The sequence below is a fragment of the Eptatretus burgeri genome, chromosome 11 (genome assembly GCF_056783735.1).
Source record: "Eptatretus burgeri isolate ZD-2024b chromosome 11, Ebu_testis_v1, whole genome shotgun sequence".
NCBI classification, from domain to species: Eukaryota; Metazoa; Chordata; class Myxini; order Myxiniformes; family Myxinidae; genus Eptatretus; species Eptatretus burgeri.
The window spans coordinates 3,603,716-3,621,215 of NC_140971.1; the positions used below are offsets into that span (position 1 = coordinate 3,603,716).

The 17,500-nt window shown below is 46.4% G+C and overlaps 1 protein-coding gene and 1 long non-coding RNA gene across 5 annotated transcripts in view; one reads left to right on the forward strand and one right to left on the reverse strand.

The window, feature by feature from the left end:
- SZRD1 (SUZ RNA binding domain containing 1) overlaps positions 1 to 5,586 on the reverse strand; it is a 28,002-nt gene extending 22,416 nt beyond the window's left edge. The window contains exons 1-3 of one of the 4 annotated variants that reach the window (XM_085847806.1): positions 5,048 to 5,586; positions 1,638 to 1,911; positions 551 to 646 (exon numbers count right to left, since the gene is read on the reverse strand). In XM_085847806.1, the coding sequence (XP_085703932.1) occupies positions 551 to 562 (12 nt within the window). In that variant the 5' untranslated portion in view covers positions 563 to 646; positions 1,638 to 1,911; positions 5,048 to 5,586. The remainder of the gene's footprint in view (positions 1 to 550; positions 647 to 1,637; positions 1,912 to 5,047) is intronic. The other 3 variants (XM_085847805.1, XM_085847807.1, XM_085847804.1) reach the window with 3 other exon arrangements.
- Positions 5,587 to 5,671: 85 nt separating this feature from the next.
- LOC147016324 (uncharacterized) lies at positions 5,672 to 8,786 on the forward strand. The gene is made up of 2 exons (XR_015049642.1): positions 5,672 to 5,881; positions 8,421 to 8,786. It is a non-coding gene; the product is annotated as an uncharacterized LOC147016324 (long non-coding RNA).
- Positions 8,787 to 17,500: the final 8,714 nt, after the last annotated feature.

The following is a 17,500-nucleotide window of genomic DNA, read 5'->3' on the forward strand; positions in this document are numbered from 1 at the left end:
CACTCGTTAGCCATCACCACAGCTGCAGCTATGGATTGGGTTAGCTGTCAATCACCTGGAACGTGACATGAAATGCTGGAAATATGAAAAAAATAGGGGCAATACCCTTGGGTGCTCATCTGGTGGAATAATGATACAGAGGAAGTCAACGTGGGACGTATTCAGCAAAATGTACCAATAAAGCAGTTGTAGCAAATACCTATTTTTGGGGGCAGCCCCCCCCCCACCATCATAAATCCCTTTCGACCACAATTTTTTAAATAGCATGAAGAAACTTTGGTACATTACAAGTGATGAAGGTGGTGGTCAGATTTCATCGAAATTGTGTGTAGTTTCGGAGAAGAAAGCAAATACATATTTGGGGGCAATCCCCCCTTTACACCCCCTAAAAGGGGTCTTTAAAAAAAAATTTTAACCCCAATTTATTTAATGTCATGAACAAGGTTACAATGGCTCATGTCCAACTCATGGCTCATAACCTTCTTAACCCTACACACACCTGTACCCCTCCGCACCTGGAGATTTCTGAACACCTGTATTATTACCTCACCTGGAACGTCATTACGGAGAGTTTATGGGATAGCGTATCCTCCGTCAGCACGTCAGTCCATCAGTAAACACTTGCAACTTCTTCTCTGAAACCAAACTACACACACAATTCCGATGAAACTTGACCACAACCTACATCACCCGTTATGTTCCAAAGTTTGTTCACGACATTAAAAATAAATAAAACAAAACAAATCGGGCCCGTAACATCGGTTCATTGGTACATTTTGATGATTCCGTCCCACAACGACTTCCTCCTTAGTATCATTCTACCATGTGAGCGCCCAGGGGTATTGCCCCTATTTAATACCCTCACCGAAGGAGAGAGGGTATTGCATTTTGGTCCATTTCTTTGTCTGTCTGTCTGTCTGTGTGTGTTTGTCCGCACAGAACTTCAGTGGGTTTTTTTCCAAAACCACTTGTCGGATTGAGACCAAATTTTCACCATAGGAGGAATAACTCGTGTATAATGTTTTCATTTATTATATCAATACGCTAAGCCATATTTTGTGGACGTATTGTTGCGGGGCCGGGCGTCGGCCGCGAGCACGACCGCTAGATGGAGCTGTGGAGTCGGCTCCACCGATCGCCCGGAATTCAGATCGTACTTTTCGGAAAACTCCAGAAAAGTACGGGTCCCTTTTGGACCGCGAAGCGTCAATATTTTGGCCACGTGGTACAGGGTTATTCGCCAAATCTTCAAAATACCTAGAGACCACGTGGCGATCTACCGAGTCTTCACACCTTCGACGGCTCCCGTACGAGCCGAGCCGTATTCGCGCTTGACCCGTGTGCGATCCGAGCGGTTTAATCACCGAGATCCGTCGGTCCAAATGTCCCCTTACAGCCATAACTACTTTTACTATTTCTCCAACACGCAGCACGCTAAGTCAATGAAGGAATAGACATGAACGAGCTGAAACATTGAACAAATGGGGTGTATTTATACAATAATTTGGGAACAAGGGAAGCACGGAAGAAGCAGAGTTAAACTGAATATTAATAAATGTACGTATATGCAGTCAAAAAGTACTTACACAGTTTACTACTTGGCAGACGGGCTCACGGACACACACACGCACACACACCCAAAAGAAGTGGTGGCTGAAGCCTTTATTGCGACTTCAGCTCGGAGGGACAGGCGAGCTGAAGACCAGGGTCTATCTTGGACCTGTCCACCTCGTGTGGTCTTCAAGCTGACTCGATTCGCGGAGGAGGAGGAGGAGGAGGACGACCAAGACAAGATAAGACCAGCCCTCGGTGACGACGAAGCCCCAACAGGACGAGGTCTCCAGACCAGCTCGATTACCACCAAGAACAGCACGACGAGCCCAGTAAGACGAGCGCTCCAGCAAGATGAACCTGGCAAGACAACGACCACGATGGCGACCACCAAGACAAGAAGGCGCCAGACCTTCCAGACGACGACCAAGCCCAGCTAAAACGAGATGTGATGTGATGTGATGTGATGTCCCAGATGTACCTCACCAAGATCAGCGCCCGCGTCTATATTCACCCTGTTTTGGGGGGGGGGGAACTTCTCCACCATCCCCACCCTCGATCTGAGGTGGCGAGATTCCTGATTGGCCATGGGGGCCAACCCCTCCCATCCTGGGCGGGGTCTCGATCTGAGGTGGTGAGGTCCCTGATTGGCCAGAGGGGCCGACCCCTCTCATCCTGGGCGGGGACTCGATCTGAGGTGGTGAGGTCCCTGATTGGCCAGGGGGGCCCAATCCTCTCATCCTGGGCGGAGTCTCGATCTGAGGGGATGCGATTCCCCGCCCACGTTAGTGGTTGAACGCACGAAGAACAATGGCGCCAGTCAGAGCGGGGGGAAGGTGTAAAAATAAAAGAAAAACCCTATCAAAGTAACTCACAGCGCATTTACATTTAATCACCCTTAGACAAGGGACGGGACCCTAACTGGCAACATGTACTTACCGATATAACTGAGCTATAGGACCTGAATGTTGTGTGCGATAGGTTTCCAAATCCGCAACAGGATCTCCTCCGAAACTGCCAGATGGATTGTCGCCACTTTCGGCATGCGGGTGCTTTGCGGTCTAATGTACAGCATAGGCAATGTGAGATCGCGCCAGACGGAGAGGTTTGGGAATTTTTGGCGATTTTCTAATCTTTACATTTGTTTGCATGGCGACGTGTGACGTTACCGCTGAGAGGCGTAATAACGTCATGACATCGTCGGTCATTCACTGACGTCATTACGTCTGTCGTCGACAGACCGTCACCGCTGAGAGGTGTAATGCCACTCCTAGAAAACGCGTCTGCAATGTAAAACCCTCTTCTGCACATGCTGACTCCCTCAGAAGGTGCATTTGACACAAAAATGCAACAAGAAACATTGTATATAAATAAATTCTACAAATCACATTGTGAACACTGGATAGATTGACGTCCTAACGAACCCTCACTCTAGAAACTTCACGCGGGTTTGGCTAGTGATAATTATGACATCATAGGTCATGTGGTGTGGCAGCCATGTTGGAAAAACGGAAAAACTTTGGACCTCTATATCTTTGAAACCATACCAAGGAAAAAAATTGAAACTTGGCACACAAGTAATCCCCATGGGGAATAAGTGTGATTTTTTTAAATGACGTCATAGGTGCCGTTATGTCATAATTACATGTGTAGAACGCTCCATCTGATGAGTATGAAAAATTTTGAGGGTCATCTCGGGATAAAATGGTCCATAGAAAAAAAAAATTGATGGCATCATCCGTCACGTGATTCGGCAGCTATATTGTTTAAAAAAAAATAATCCTTTGAAAATCTTCTTCTCTGAAAAGGCTGAACAGATTGAGGCGAAACTTCACAGATATGACCGCCTATCCATGAGGAAAAAAAGATTCACACATATGACGTCATAGGTCACATGGTTTGGCAGCCATATTGGATTGAAGAAAAATATTAAATGCTTTCTGTGGAACAACTTCATCAATCGACGTGAAACTTCACAGTTATGATCGAGTAGTGACGGGGAATACACGTTTTAAATATCAATCTGATCGGACACATCGTCTGGCAGCCAGAATTATTAAAAAAATTTTGGTCTGGGTTCTTTTTGTTTTTGGTTTTTTAGCCGCGGCTCGCGTAGCGAACGCTGGCTCTAAGAGAGCTCCGCGTTGTTGTTATTCTTCTTCTTCTTCTGGTGAAGACAAAACCTTTAGGACTCGGCTCTTTTATATACAGGATCCGAATGTCCTTAAATACTAAACACCTCTACACATCCTCGCATTGAGGGTTCCTTTTGAGAGCGTCTATCATGAACTGTTAAATATATTCGGACATTTGCTTTAAAGTTTCGAAAAGTTCACGTTACTATTTAAAGATTATTCCATTTAATGTGTTGCAATTTCGTAAATACACGATTTTCTCGTCATGAACAGGAGCCTCCATGACGGGTCTCGCTATTGGCTCCATCAAGGCACGTGACGAAATATCGGAAGTTGTTGTTGTTATTGCCTTTAGGACGCGGCTCTTGGACACATTTGTCCTTGTTTCAATAAGGCTCACTTGGGTGTGCCTGGATGGGTTTGAGGGCAGCGGAGTAGCGGTCCGGAATCCTATCCAGGTTCCTCCTTATGACATGGTCTTTGGTTTTGGCTTGTTCGGCTTCCTTCTGATTCATCCAACGCAGGACTTGTACCTATTTGGTCTGCCATTTGATTTGAATTGAATTTATTTTAATCCCATTCTTAATGAAATTGAATAATAAACATCGTGGGTCAGGGTCAGGTGTCCGATCAAAGTGGGACGTCTTGGTACCCGGTCCTCACTGCCGGCAGTTATAAAAGTGTTCTAGTTATGCCTCTTATTAATTACATAACACAGCAGCACACAAACGCCGCACAAAACAAGTCCTGGCGAGGGTGTGCACCCTCTGATTGCTCTTTTTCTTGTTTTGTTAGTTATGCCCCTAATTTCCTCGCAAATCCACACCTGTAAGTACCCCCCCCCTTCCCCTCTTCATCTCTGCTCCACTTTAAAATGTATTAACGTTTCATCCTCCATCTCTTCCATGAGCTGGAAGTTTTGTAGAAACGCAACAACAACAACAGATCATCCAAGCTTTGCAATAAGGAAGTCAAAGACTCCCCCCTGCTTTACAGATAACACTTAATCAGTTAATATCAAGAGTCGTCCCTTCCGAGTCCACGAACTCGGACAGCAGTTTCACGCTCGGACTTGTGCCAGACAGACAAAGCCAAGGACACGATCCGAGAGACAATGGACGAGTGCGATGAGCGGTAGTGGATACACCTGGAGGCGTTCGGGGGAGAGATCAGAATGAATAAATTAAATATATATATATATATATATATATATATATATATATATATATATATATATATATATATATTTATATGTGACGCGCGATCACGTGTATATCATGAAGTATATACTGTGTATATCATGAAGGATTGATTGCGATCATACATCGAATGAAGTAACACAATCAAATGGAGACACTTACGCCTGTATCTGCCGCTTCCTCCCAGTCGTCACATACAATTTCCTGTCCATTTGCCATCTGTCTCTCACCGACGTGGCTCCCCCTCCCCCCCAAAAAAAATCCTCGGGGACTTTAAGGACTCACCGGAGTACTGTTACGTCACGACAAAGTCGGCTTTATCACGAATGAGATCACGCACCTTTACACTCATTCACACCTCGTGGTCGTTTATCGAACTTTAACGGGAGCGGCTCGGCACCGACCGAGCCGGCCGGACTCTCCGAACGGACGTTCCCCCCCCCTCCCCGAGCCTCGGGGCGAGACTCGCCCGTTGAGCCGCGCACACCCCTCTGGTCTGGAGCCCAAAGTTCGGAAGGAAAAAAAAACCGACGAGAAGCACGGCGAAGCGAGGGAGTGCGAGCCGACCGAGGAAAAGCGAAGCGGATCGTAACTCTGCGGGGTAAGCGCCTCGTCTGTATCGAAACCGTAAAAAAAAAAACACACAGATCCAAAAAAAAAAACCCGAAAGCCTGAGGCCCAGCAATCTGAAGCCAATGCGAGGCCCTGTTCGGGTACGTCTTACGTCATTCCGCGCGTGTTGACGTTCCACAATTGACGTGGTGACGTGTGACGTAGCGACGTAGCGACGTAGCGAGTACGTTATATTATCAGATGAGAGCCACTTTGTAACCGTTACTTTGGAAATATAAGGTTTGAGAAGCTTTGGACGCGTGTTCAGAAAACGAGAAGAAAATAAATAATCCGGTGAAGGAAGAAATAAACATGTGAGTGTCTCCAAAAAGGGCAACGAATACCGTATTTTAACAGGTCTGAAGACGACGATGGTCACGAGCGGTATGTGACGATGTGGATCGTTTCAGGAGTCAAGGATGAGACGATGTGATAATGTTTGACCAAGTTATAAAAATGATCAACATGATGTGGTACGAGTGACGGGTTATTAGCTGCAAAATGTCGAAAACCCGGTTTCGTTCAACAACTTTGAAAATTTGACCTTTGCATAACCTTGAAAGGTCACAAAACAATGTTGTGGACATTAAAATAAGGAAACAGGATACGTGCTATAGCTTATTGGAGTTAGTTCGTCGAAGAAGGTCGAAAACCCGGTTCGATTCCCACAACTTTGAAAATTTGACCTTTGTGGCCTTTAAAGGTCAAAGGTCAAGGATTATGACCTTTGGTGCAAAACTTCCTCTGGAACAATCCAGGAACAATATAATGTCATATAGGCTATATGGCATTTTGCACTCCTCGGATTATCCATACTTTAATTAAATCAGCATTAAAACAAGCTTGAAGGGGGCGCCACGGGCAAGGTGTTCGAGATAGAGCAAAATGGTTTCAAGACTTTCGGTGGGGAATGACCTCAAGATTACGCATAAAAAATATTGACATCCGAGCTCTCAAAGTTTGGGCGGTCGTATGATTTTTATGTCAAAATTCGCAATTTTCTAACTTTTTGTCCTTGTGACCTTGACCTTGGGAAGAAAATGAAAAATCGGACAACAACAAGTTTTAGATAATTCATTTTGCTATTCAAATACCGAAGAACCCATTCCATTCAGTCAATTCTCTCGGAGAATATAGATTTTTAATCCGACTACCCCCTAAAAATGGCTATTTTTTGGGCGTTGCTCCGCCCACAATGAGCGTAGCCACGCCCTCATCCAGGAAAACACAACTCGACATTGATATCGAACACATAACCAAGTTTCATCAAGATCGGATCAAAGTCCACAGAGTTATGCTCTGGACAGACACACAGACACACAGACACACAGACAAGCCGGTAGGTGTACATGGGTGGTCGCCTACCCAATAGAACCTGGCACGATGGGCCCGTTCAATGGGGAATGACCTGAGGATTAAGCACAAGAAAATTCATGATTCTAGCTTCAAGGGTTAATGCTACAGATTGTTTTATCGTTAAAATACCCCCACATTTAGAGGTTTTTCGGCCGTTGCTAGGCAACAGAGGGGTCCATAGCAACGGTTCTTTCTCACACATAACAAGGACATACCATGAACATACCATACCAGTTTCATGTATATCTGACTCATAGTCTCTGAGATATAATGAACTTCGTTTTTTTATTGTTTTCGACCAGGGTTCATTCAAAGTCTATCTTCTCCGACAGTTTTCATAGGATCCGGCTGGAAATTTTTGACACTATGGCTGAATGTACTGCCCACAGTCGCTCATGGCACGATTTTTGATTTTCGAAAAAATTAATTTTTTATGATTTTTCAAAAATTTCAAAGTCCCTTTGTTAGGCAACGGTGGTGTCCATAGCAACGGTTCTCATTTGCACACAACGAGGTCATGGTATGAACCTACCAACCAAGTTTCATCGAAATCGCCATTCTATTAACTGAAATCGCCATTTTAAATACTGATAATAAGGGTACAACAAATCTCAAAAAAAAAAAAAAATTTCGACTAGATCGACTACCCAACAGACAGACAGGCACACACATAATGAATATGGTGGTCACTCTGGCTGGCGCTCGTGAACCAATATACCGAACTGTACATACATGGTCGAGGCTCGTGGAAGAGCAGCGTAGAAGGAAATGGTAATAGGCCAGCGGTAAACCTCGATAAAGGGCTATATTTTAGGAGTTTAATCAACCGGCTTGACACAAAGCTACAACAGGTCTCATATGAAAGATGGTGATCTCAGTAACACATTTAGCCCTGTTGTCCTCATATTTTGGTGTGCGGTCCATGAAATATTCACATTTGAAGGATACACCCGTCTGAATATTTGGACCATTTCAGAAAAATCACATAATTTCCCATAAACTACAAGACAAAGAGCCCTCTTCCTACACCTTTGGTATTGAAATGTGTCGATTGGACAGGAGAATAATGTAGTATCACAACCACATCGTTGTATGTTAATTTATATGCCTTTATTGACAAAATACAATAATTTTCTAAATTTTTAGGACCGCCATCAGGAAAATATCAGAGAAGGCGATTTTTCAAATCCGATGTTGACATTGCTATGTTCAGTAGTCATCCTTTACAATATTAAAGAAGATATGATAAAACGTGATAACATAATTATCATCCTCACCATCGCTCTCATCCATGCACCGAGGTTGTCCTGCATGGTTGTGCAAAAATGGACACTACTGAAAGGCTATAGCTAAGCAATTAGTTAAACCTAATATATCTATTTTTTTATTCAATTCCTTCTCTTCCAGGGTTGTAGAACGCCAATGCCAATTGTATGGACACATCATAAATGCTCTACCCATTATGCAATAATGCTTAAAAGTGGTCTTTCGTTAATCATTTAAAAGTGGATCTATTTGGCTGGTGGCTTCTCTGATGGTTCGCTTACAGCATGCCTTTCATCTGCAGGAATGTATCATGACAGTCAACTTGCATCAATGCAGGAAGAGGCAGATTCTTGGATATTTCTTCATGTGAAGCATGCCGTGATGAGTTCAGACGTAACAATGTGCGTGGGTCCATTACAATCAAATCAGCAGACACTGATGTGCTTGGCTTAGCAGTCCACTACTTTCCACAGTTGCGGGACACTGCCGAAATATGGATAGAGAAAAGAACATCAGCAGGATGCAAGCTTATCCCGGTCCATCAGATATGTTACAGCTTGCTTCCAGAAATGTGTACCCGGCTTCCTGCGTTTCATGCCCTGACAGGATGTGACTCTGTATCAGCATTCTTCGGCTATGGTAAAAAGAAAGCATGGAAAGCTATGAAGATACTGCATCTTCAGAATAATGGTCCACACCTCGAAGTCCTCGCCACTGACGATCTCCAGGAGGCAGTGGCTGCTTCAAGACATTTAGTCAGTGCAATGTATGATTCTCAAGGGAAATATATGGATGCACACACAAATTTGAATGATCTTCGGGAGAAACGCGCAGCGACCAAAGATGTCCCAGTGCATAAGTTGCCTCCGTCCGAACCAGCTTTTCTCAAACATGTGAAGAGATCCGTTCACCAAACCCGAGTATGGATGAATGCCCACCTGGCAAATCCAGAAATTCCCACACCAGAGGGTCGTGGGTGGTACAGAGGAGGTGTGCTGCATCCCACATTGTTTGATGGACCCACATCAGCGGAGATGTTAGATGGTCTTGTGTGTTCATGCCATGGTAGTGAACCATGTACCAACAGCTGCAGCTGCTCACAAGACAGTTTGCCTTGCACCAACGAGTGCATGTGTGCCACCAGTGACAGGCAGTGTGGCAACGAACTGTCACATGGTGACCAAAATGACACGGACACTGATGGTTGAACATATCGAGGAGACTCACTCAAAATATGTTTTAGTTCATTTCTCGTAGAACAATGTGTATTGGTGTAACATATAGTTATCACATCACTTGTGTAAACTTCAGTCACTATATTGTATAATTTGCTAGTAGAAATTTGTTTCAAAATATTCTCATTATATTGATATGGTAAACTGAACACATATAAAATAAAGAAAAAATATGACAATTGGCAGATGTTTGTTTCTGTAGTTGATGATTTTCGAAGTTAGCGGTCCGGAAATTACGTCTTTTTTTTCTATTAAAAGCACTCAAATGTACATATATTTATCGAGAAGTATTCCATTAAGTAACTAGTAGTATTCCCCTGTTCATTCTGCACATTTCAATACCAATCATGTAAAAATAGGGCGCATTGCTTTGTAGTTATGTCTAATTCACTGATTTTCGCAAATGGTCAAAATTTTCGAATGGGGGTATCCTTCAGGTGTGAATATTTCATGGGACGCAAACCAAAAAATGAGGATAACAGGGCAAAATGAGTTACTGAGATCCCCATCTTTCATACGAGACCTCTTGTAGCTTTGTGTCAAGCTGGTTGATTAAGTACCAAAAAATCTGACCTACCCAATAGAACCTGACGCGATGGGCCCGTTCGATGGGGAATGACCTGAGGATTAAGCACAAGAAAATTCATGATTCTAGCTTCAAGGGTTAATGCTGCAGATTGTTTTTTCGTTAAAATACCCCCACATTTAGAGGTTTTTCGGCCGTTGCTAGGCAACGGAGGGGTCCATAGCAACGGTTCTTTCTCACACATAACTAGGACATACCATACCATAACTGGCATACATACCATAACTGGCCTATAAGGGGGAAACACCAACAGCAGAATATGTGAGAGAGATCAAGGGGAGGAGGAAAGGACACTGGGGGGGGGGGGTGAGCAATCTGCACACAAGCTGAACTAGAACGGCGTTCAGTGGGGCACGCACCTCCTCCAGGTGAACGGTTCATGGTTTGTATTCACTGATCGGCCGTATCTGGATCCTGATCTTCACCAAAATTGAATCAATTCTTCCTCGTCATACACCCAACCTGTCCACCAAGTTTCGTCCGAATCCATCCACAACTTTTTGAGATATCCTGCTCACAGACAGACAGGTGAAAACTTAACCTCCGTCCACCTTGGATGGCGGAGGTAACAAACCTACTGACAACTAACAAACAAAAAGAGGTGAGGGAGAAGGGACAAATCACAACACACCACCGAGGGGGCAAGAGTGGTCAACCAGACACGGTCTGCTATAAAAGGTTGTTGTGTATATGGTTGGATTCCTTAGACCCCCAGCAACGACTTCTGGGTGGACAACCTTTCCAACAGGCTACTGTAATTCTGCAATTCAATATGGCGTCCAAGATGGCCACCATATTTTTAAATCACCATGACGTCGTCAATTGTTATAGACGGGGTCAATTTTCAAAAAATCTTAACCCCGAATGCAAATGGTGTTAATTTATGGCATACAAGCTTTTTAGGGGTATTGAAGCGTGCTGAACTCAAATCTGCTGTATGCCCAGCTCAAAAATGGCCCATAATGCCTCAAAATTGAGAACTCCAAGATGGTCGCCACCGACGGGCTGAAATGTATTTATGTACAAATCTTTTTGACTCAACAAGGTACAAACTTGAATGAAATGTGCTTTTGTAGGTTTTCACATATGGGGAATCTAACACCATATTTAGTTTTGAGATAAAATGTGAAAAAAAACTGCTTGAAACTCATATTTATTACAAAAATTGTCTTTTTGAAGATGAATAATTTGTCGACCAGATAAGATCCACAAGTTGGTCGATCCTGTGTCCAAGAATAAATTATTTAGTTTGCAGTTTTTTTCCAGTTCGGATCGTCTGCATTCCTTGTTACTGCAGATCGTCGCCGCAGCCAGTCACGTCACAGGAGGAGTGACGTCACAAGAGTGACGTTACGTTTAGCACGAGCGCATTGACGTCAAAAGGAAACAGACCCGTGGCCTGTGGTGCACGCTGTATGGTTTATGTCTATTTATTCCCGCTTTAATCTGTTTCTAAATTGTTACCAAGCTTCGAAGTTGTAAGTATTCATGTACCAGCTATTTGATTGTTTTCTTATTGACTGATAAAGCCTGGTCATTGTTCCTCTGTTTTTAGTGAAACCGTCACGTCAACCTTTCTATTATCGTCACGTCAATGGTCCCCGTCAATCGCTCATTTCATTCGTTAACGTCTATCGTCATCCAAATCGTACCACTATCCTCAATCGTCAATCATCATCGTCAACCTCATCGTCTCTCCATCGTGATATGTCTAGTCATTCGTCGTCATCTTAACCGCACGTGCATCTTAATCGTCTAGTGTCCTGTATTTCTATCGTCAACGTCCTTTCATCGCTGAAAACATAGCTGAAGGCACAGACCGTCCTCGAAAAAGACCAGTGTCGCTGGAGCCACAGTCATAAAAAATAATGTGGGCAGAAATGTCCAAAACGGTGTGATCTGTAGTGGTGTGGGCATTGTGTAGTGTGCATGTAGTCTAGCATGTCAGAAGTTTGCATGTAAGTGTAGCGTATCAATAGTTTGCATGTATTCTAGTTGCTAGTATGCATAACATGGTGGTGGTTTTGTTGCAGGTGATTGCATGAGCGGAACGACGATGACACAGGCAGAGAAACGGGTGCTGGAGGGAAGCTTGTCACTGAAAAAGGAACCCAAGAGGAGACACCAGGACACTGACATTGACGACAGAAAGTGCATCATATTGTTACGCATTTGGAAACCTTGTGCACACAAACAGCCAGAGTCCCCGTAGTTCAGTTATTTCGAGAAGTACGTGTTTATAGTTACAATCCATCCCCTATGTCTAATGGGAATTTCGTGTGTGTGCTGCGAGTTCTTTTTTAGTGAGGTTTTTACCACAACTACAACAACAACAACGCCACCGTCCCTCACTTGACCCAGTCACCATTGCCCATGTGTTTTTGACTGAAGGCGTGGGCGGAGCCTCCGTCGCTTCAGATTGAGACTCCGCTCCAAGAAAGGGCATGGACTGTTTCCTCCAGCCAATGAGTGAAAGGCGAGCACCACACGCATGCCCCAGCCAATCGGGAGGCTGACCACGAGTCGTCCGACAACCCCTCGTCCAATCAGGAGGCGAGTGGCGAGAAAAGAAACCCCTCCCACCTGGAAGAGAGAAAGAGAGACGAGAGGACGGCAGACAGGAGTGATTGTGGCGATTGGCTTGGTCTGTAGTCATGGTTTGAGCGGTCTGCGGTCCTTTGCGGTGGCTCACCGTGGTGGTGGTGACCGAAGAGCAGTGATCGTGGCAACTGCTGAGCGTCTGCGGTCTTGGTGGCGATTGGCTTGGTCTCGGTCATCCTCTGCAGCCCTTTGCGATGGATTCTCGTGGTGGTGGCGGCCGAGCTGCCGGGGACGTGGGCCGTGGACTTCGGGTCGTGGGTTCGAGTCCCACCGTGGTGATTCGGAGTCGGTGTGACCGCACGAGGTGGGAAGGTACCCCGGCCTGGCTCTACCGAATAAAGACCCATGGGGTCCAGTTTCGTGTGTGTGTGTGTGTGTGTGTGTGTGTGTGTGTGTGTGTGTGTGTGTGTGTGTGTGTGTGTGTGTGTGTGTGTGTGTGTGTGGGGGGGGGGGCCCGTCTGTAAGTCGAAATTGTTAAGTGTTGTTCATTGTACATTACATTTGTTTATTCGTGATAACTCTGTTCTGTGTCTCCCTCCCCGATTTTTGTTATAAATAAACCCCTATTAAATGTACCAGCTCATTTTCTATGCTTTCCTTTATTGGCCCAGCAAGGTGCGTATTGAGAAATAGTAAGGCCGTTCGTGCCGTAAATTGTTCATTTGGTCCGGCGCAGCTTTGGTAACTTCCGCTCAGTTATGCCGGATCCGAGTCGGTGATAGCGACTCGATTCGGACAAAGTCGGCCGAGGGTGTGGTTTCCCCGGGAGTTGGACGGCATGAGTACTTAGGTAAATTGGAATTAGACAAGTGGACCCTACCTCACGCCGTCAAAATATTGGCAACCACGGTCCTCTAAGTGACCCGTGATCTTTCAGAGTTGTCCGAGAGTCATGACCTAAATTCCGGGTGTTCGGTGGGAGACTACTCCACTGTTCCACATCGTGGTCGTTTATTTCCACCGAACCCCAGCCCACAACAATATGTCAAGGTCTTGGCGCAAAGGGACTATATAATATCACAACAGACAAACTAGTTTTGGCCATGAAGGCTCAACAAGATTAGACATTTGAGAGACTCAAACATGACTCGGCTACTGGTACATGGCTGACAGACAAGATACCCAAATGGCACAGTAAGTGTAGAAACTGGTACACGAATGAGAGGTGTTACAAACTTGCTGAAAAGAAGAACCAAGGAAGAAGTGATGCTGAAGACTTGAACCAGCCTGGGTGCAGCACCTCTTCCCAGCATTCAAGGTTAACCAGGAGCAACACACCAACATTTGATGCGAAGAATGCATGCCTCATCTGCAACAAACGGTGGATGCGTGGCAAAGAGCCAACATGCAGAGTATCTACAGAAAACAGTCAGCAGAGCATCATAGATAAGGCAAAGCAACTAAAAAGAGAGGACATTCTCTTCAGACTGGTTGGTAAAGGACATGACATGGTGGCCAATGATATATCATACCACAAGCCATGCATGGCTGCATTCAAAGCACATCGTGTCCCCACTGGGAAATCAACAAAACAAAACCTGTATGATGTTGCATTCGAGCGACTCCGAGAACAGCTGGAGATCCCCCTTTTCCATGACATATGTGGTATGGGTATTTGGTGAAGTCACTGCGGGACCAATACAGGGCCATTTTACGAGAGCTTGGAGACAAAACAGGAGACTCGTACCGATCTATTGTTGCGAATTTGAAAGCTTACTGCACACAACAGCCAGGTCCTACAGATCAGCTATATCGGTAAGTATGTGTTTCTAGTTAGGGTCCCGTCCTATGTTTAATGGGTGATTCGTTGTACGTGCGCTGTGAGTTATTTTATAGTTAGGATTTTTACATGTTAAACTTCAACTACAACAACGCCCATCTTCGCTTCTTCACCATCGGCCTTTCCCACGGGCATGCGTGTCAAGCACAGCCGTGGGCGGAGTCCAATGTGCCAGGCGGGGTTTCTTTGGACGTTGGCGTCTTGGATTTTGCTCCAAATACGGGCATGGCACCCCTCTCAGCCAATCAGAGGGGTGCGAGCATGTCTGCTGCCTCTCGGCCAATGGGGAGCCAATGCAACATATTGCTGCTCGACTCCCTGGTCGAGGAGTGGAGACATGAGCACCCTCCCCCCCACCCCCCCCGACCAATCTCGGATGGCCGGGAGATTGCCCGACACGCCTGTCCAATGAGGTCGGAATGACGCGAGACGGATCCCTCACACCTATCAAGGAAAAGGGATAATTGTGTGGGGGCGACCCGCTGAGACAGTCTTCCCACCATGAATTGCCTGCCTGCGAGCCGGAGGAGAATTGCTTGCCTGCCTGCCCAGCTGACTTGCTTTGCCCGCCTTGTCGCCTGTTTGGCCGGTGGAGCGTGCCAGTGCCCAATGCTACCCTCTGTACCTGGTGTTTGGAGCGGCATTGTGTTGCTGGTTCGAGTCCCGCCGGGCCAGATCGTCGAGAACCGCACGAAGCGGGAAGGTCCAAGCCAGTCTCTTACCTCCAGCTCACCTTCCCTCCGAGCTGGGGGTTTCAATAAAGGCCATGGCCACCATTTCTTTTGGGGGTGTGTGTGTGTTTGTGTGTGGGCCCGTCTTTTAAGGAGAAACGTTTAAATGCCGTGTGTGTAAATTGTATTCCTTTTATTCGGTTAACTCTGCCATCTTGCCTGCTGCCCTGCCCTGTTATAAATAAATATCCCTTTTGTTAGATGTTCCAGCTCATTTCTGTGTTTCTTTCATTGGCTTGGCATGGTGTGTGTTGAGAAATAGCAAGGCAGTAAATTGTTCATTTGGACCGACAGGCCTTGGTAACCTCCGCTCGGGTTACACACGGTTCGGGCACGGTAACGGCTCGTTCCGCCTGAGGTCCGTCGAGGGTGTAAATTCCCCGGTAGCTTTGCCGCGTGGGTAATTAGGTATATTGAAGCTTGGCAATTGACCCTACCCCACGCCGTCGAATTATTGGCAATTCATGGTCCAGTAAGGGACCCGTGCCTTTCAGACTTATCCGAGGGTCACGACCTAAATTCCGGTATGTTCGGTGGAGCTGACTCTACTGCTCCCTATAGCGGTCGTGCTCTCCACCGATACCCGGCCCCGCAACACTATCACCCTCAAATTGCAGCTGCAACAGAAATATGGCAAGCAAATTTCCATTCTTGATCAAAGCTGTGAATCGGGATTCATTTGCATATCAACCATACCCCTTAGTGATGCACTGGAGAAACTGAGGCACCTCGAAGCAGTGCAACATGAAGATGAAAATAGGGCCAAAACCATAGAGAGAAAATAGAGATAGGGCCAAAAACTATGTATAGCACGATATCTCAAAATGTAATGGGCCCGATATGTTCTCGTGGATCAGGCATTGCGTGGCATAGGTATGCGCTCTACCGAGTGCCCTTCGAGTTTTTATTTGTATTTATATATGCCAAAGTGACCACAGAACAACGCAGGGCCATTGTAGGCGAGGGGTCCCTGAACATTGTTCAAGTCGATCGATATAGAATTCAGTGACAGTGAGAATATTGCAGAGTGCCTGAAAAGTGGCTTAAGCACTCCAGCGAAATGGTTCATAAAGAACGGCTGCTTTGGCAAATGATTAGTGATCACTGAGCCGTCATATTAAATGCACACCTCCCGGAGACGTCTGAAACCGTTCCGTTCTCGGAACCGCATGCATACAACAGATAGGTGTCCCAAGACAGTTATTCCATTATTATACGTGTAGATAGTCCCCTTCCTTTTGTTTAGCGGGACAACAAGGGAATGCGTTGCGATGATCTATGAGCGAGGGTTGCTGAAATCATTTTTTCCTTAATTTCATCCCCACTCTTCTTCTTTACGGATTATTCCTGAGATAAATCAGCCACGTGCGCCTTGGAGGCCAGCGCGTGCAGTGCCACGGTGAGGGATCTGCTGCTAAGAGATTCTCGTTCCCGGGCGAGCCCTAAACCCGGCGTGTGCGGCGAATGATGTGCGCCTGACAATGCGGGATTGTCGACTCGAGCTTCCGATGGTCTGGGGAGAATTGCCGATTGCATTAGAAAGGCATGCAAATAAATACCTCTTAAGAGGCTGCACGAATGGTGCTTTCACGGCACGGGAAACATGGCCAGCACGACGCCCACGCTGCACGAAACACGTACGGGGGCCAATAAAGCCGACTCCATGCCGCGTTGGGCAGGATATGAGTGTGCGGGTAGAAGCGGCTTGTTCTTTTTTTAACCTCAATAACCGACGCATGTTGGTTTTCGCCCCACGCACACGCTAGCGGAGTTGTGTGAACTGAACGCGAGTGCTGGCCATGTGCGTAATGGCGGAACCGCGTGCACTGTATGGAATGTGCTCAAAAGCAGACATGTACGCCGCTCGTGAAACGTGCATCGATTTATCCATGGTGATGTACCTTCGGTCCTCGCTGGCAGCAGTGGATTCTCCATGGATGGTGAACGTCTTCTCGTCTCTGCGGCCAGCGAGGCTGCGATCGAGCCAGGGAATGTACAGTGTGGGCCACGTTGGCGCACGCAGAACGAGCTCATTGATCGACGCTGGTCGAATGCCCGAGCGGGCATGCGGGACCCTCGACCGGTCGCCTGGGGGTTTTTGCGGGATGATTTGTGGGCCAATTTCTGTGTGGGCGATTCATGTCATCTCGTTGTTTCGGAGCGCAGTGTTGCCGCTGTTTGGGGTGGCCTTGCCGGAAACTAAGTGAGGCGGTTTCCAGCCCAAGCTGGCGGGCTATGTGAGGGGTCAGGACCAATCGGAGCGCCCGATTCGGGTGATGACGTTTGGATTCGGCATGGCCCCTCCCCCCGAGCTGCGGGTGCTATAAAGGTCGGGGCAGTCCCTCTTGCCCGGTCGGTCTGTGTCTCCTGCTGCTCAACTCCGCCTCCTCGTTTCCGCCCACACCATGTCGACCCCACCCGCCTACCTGATCCTTGACTCCACCTCCT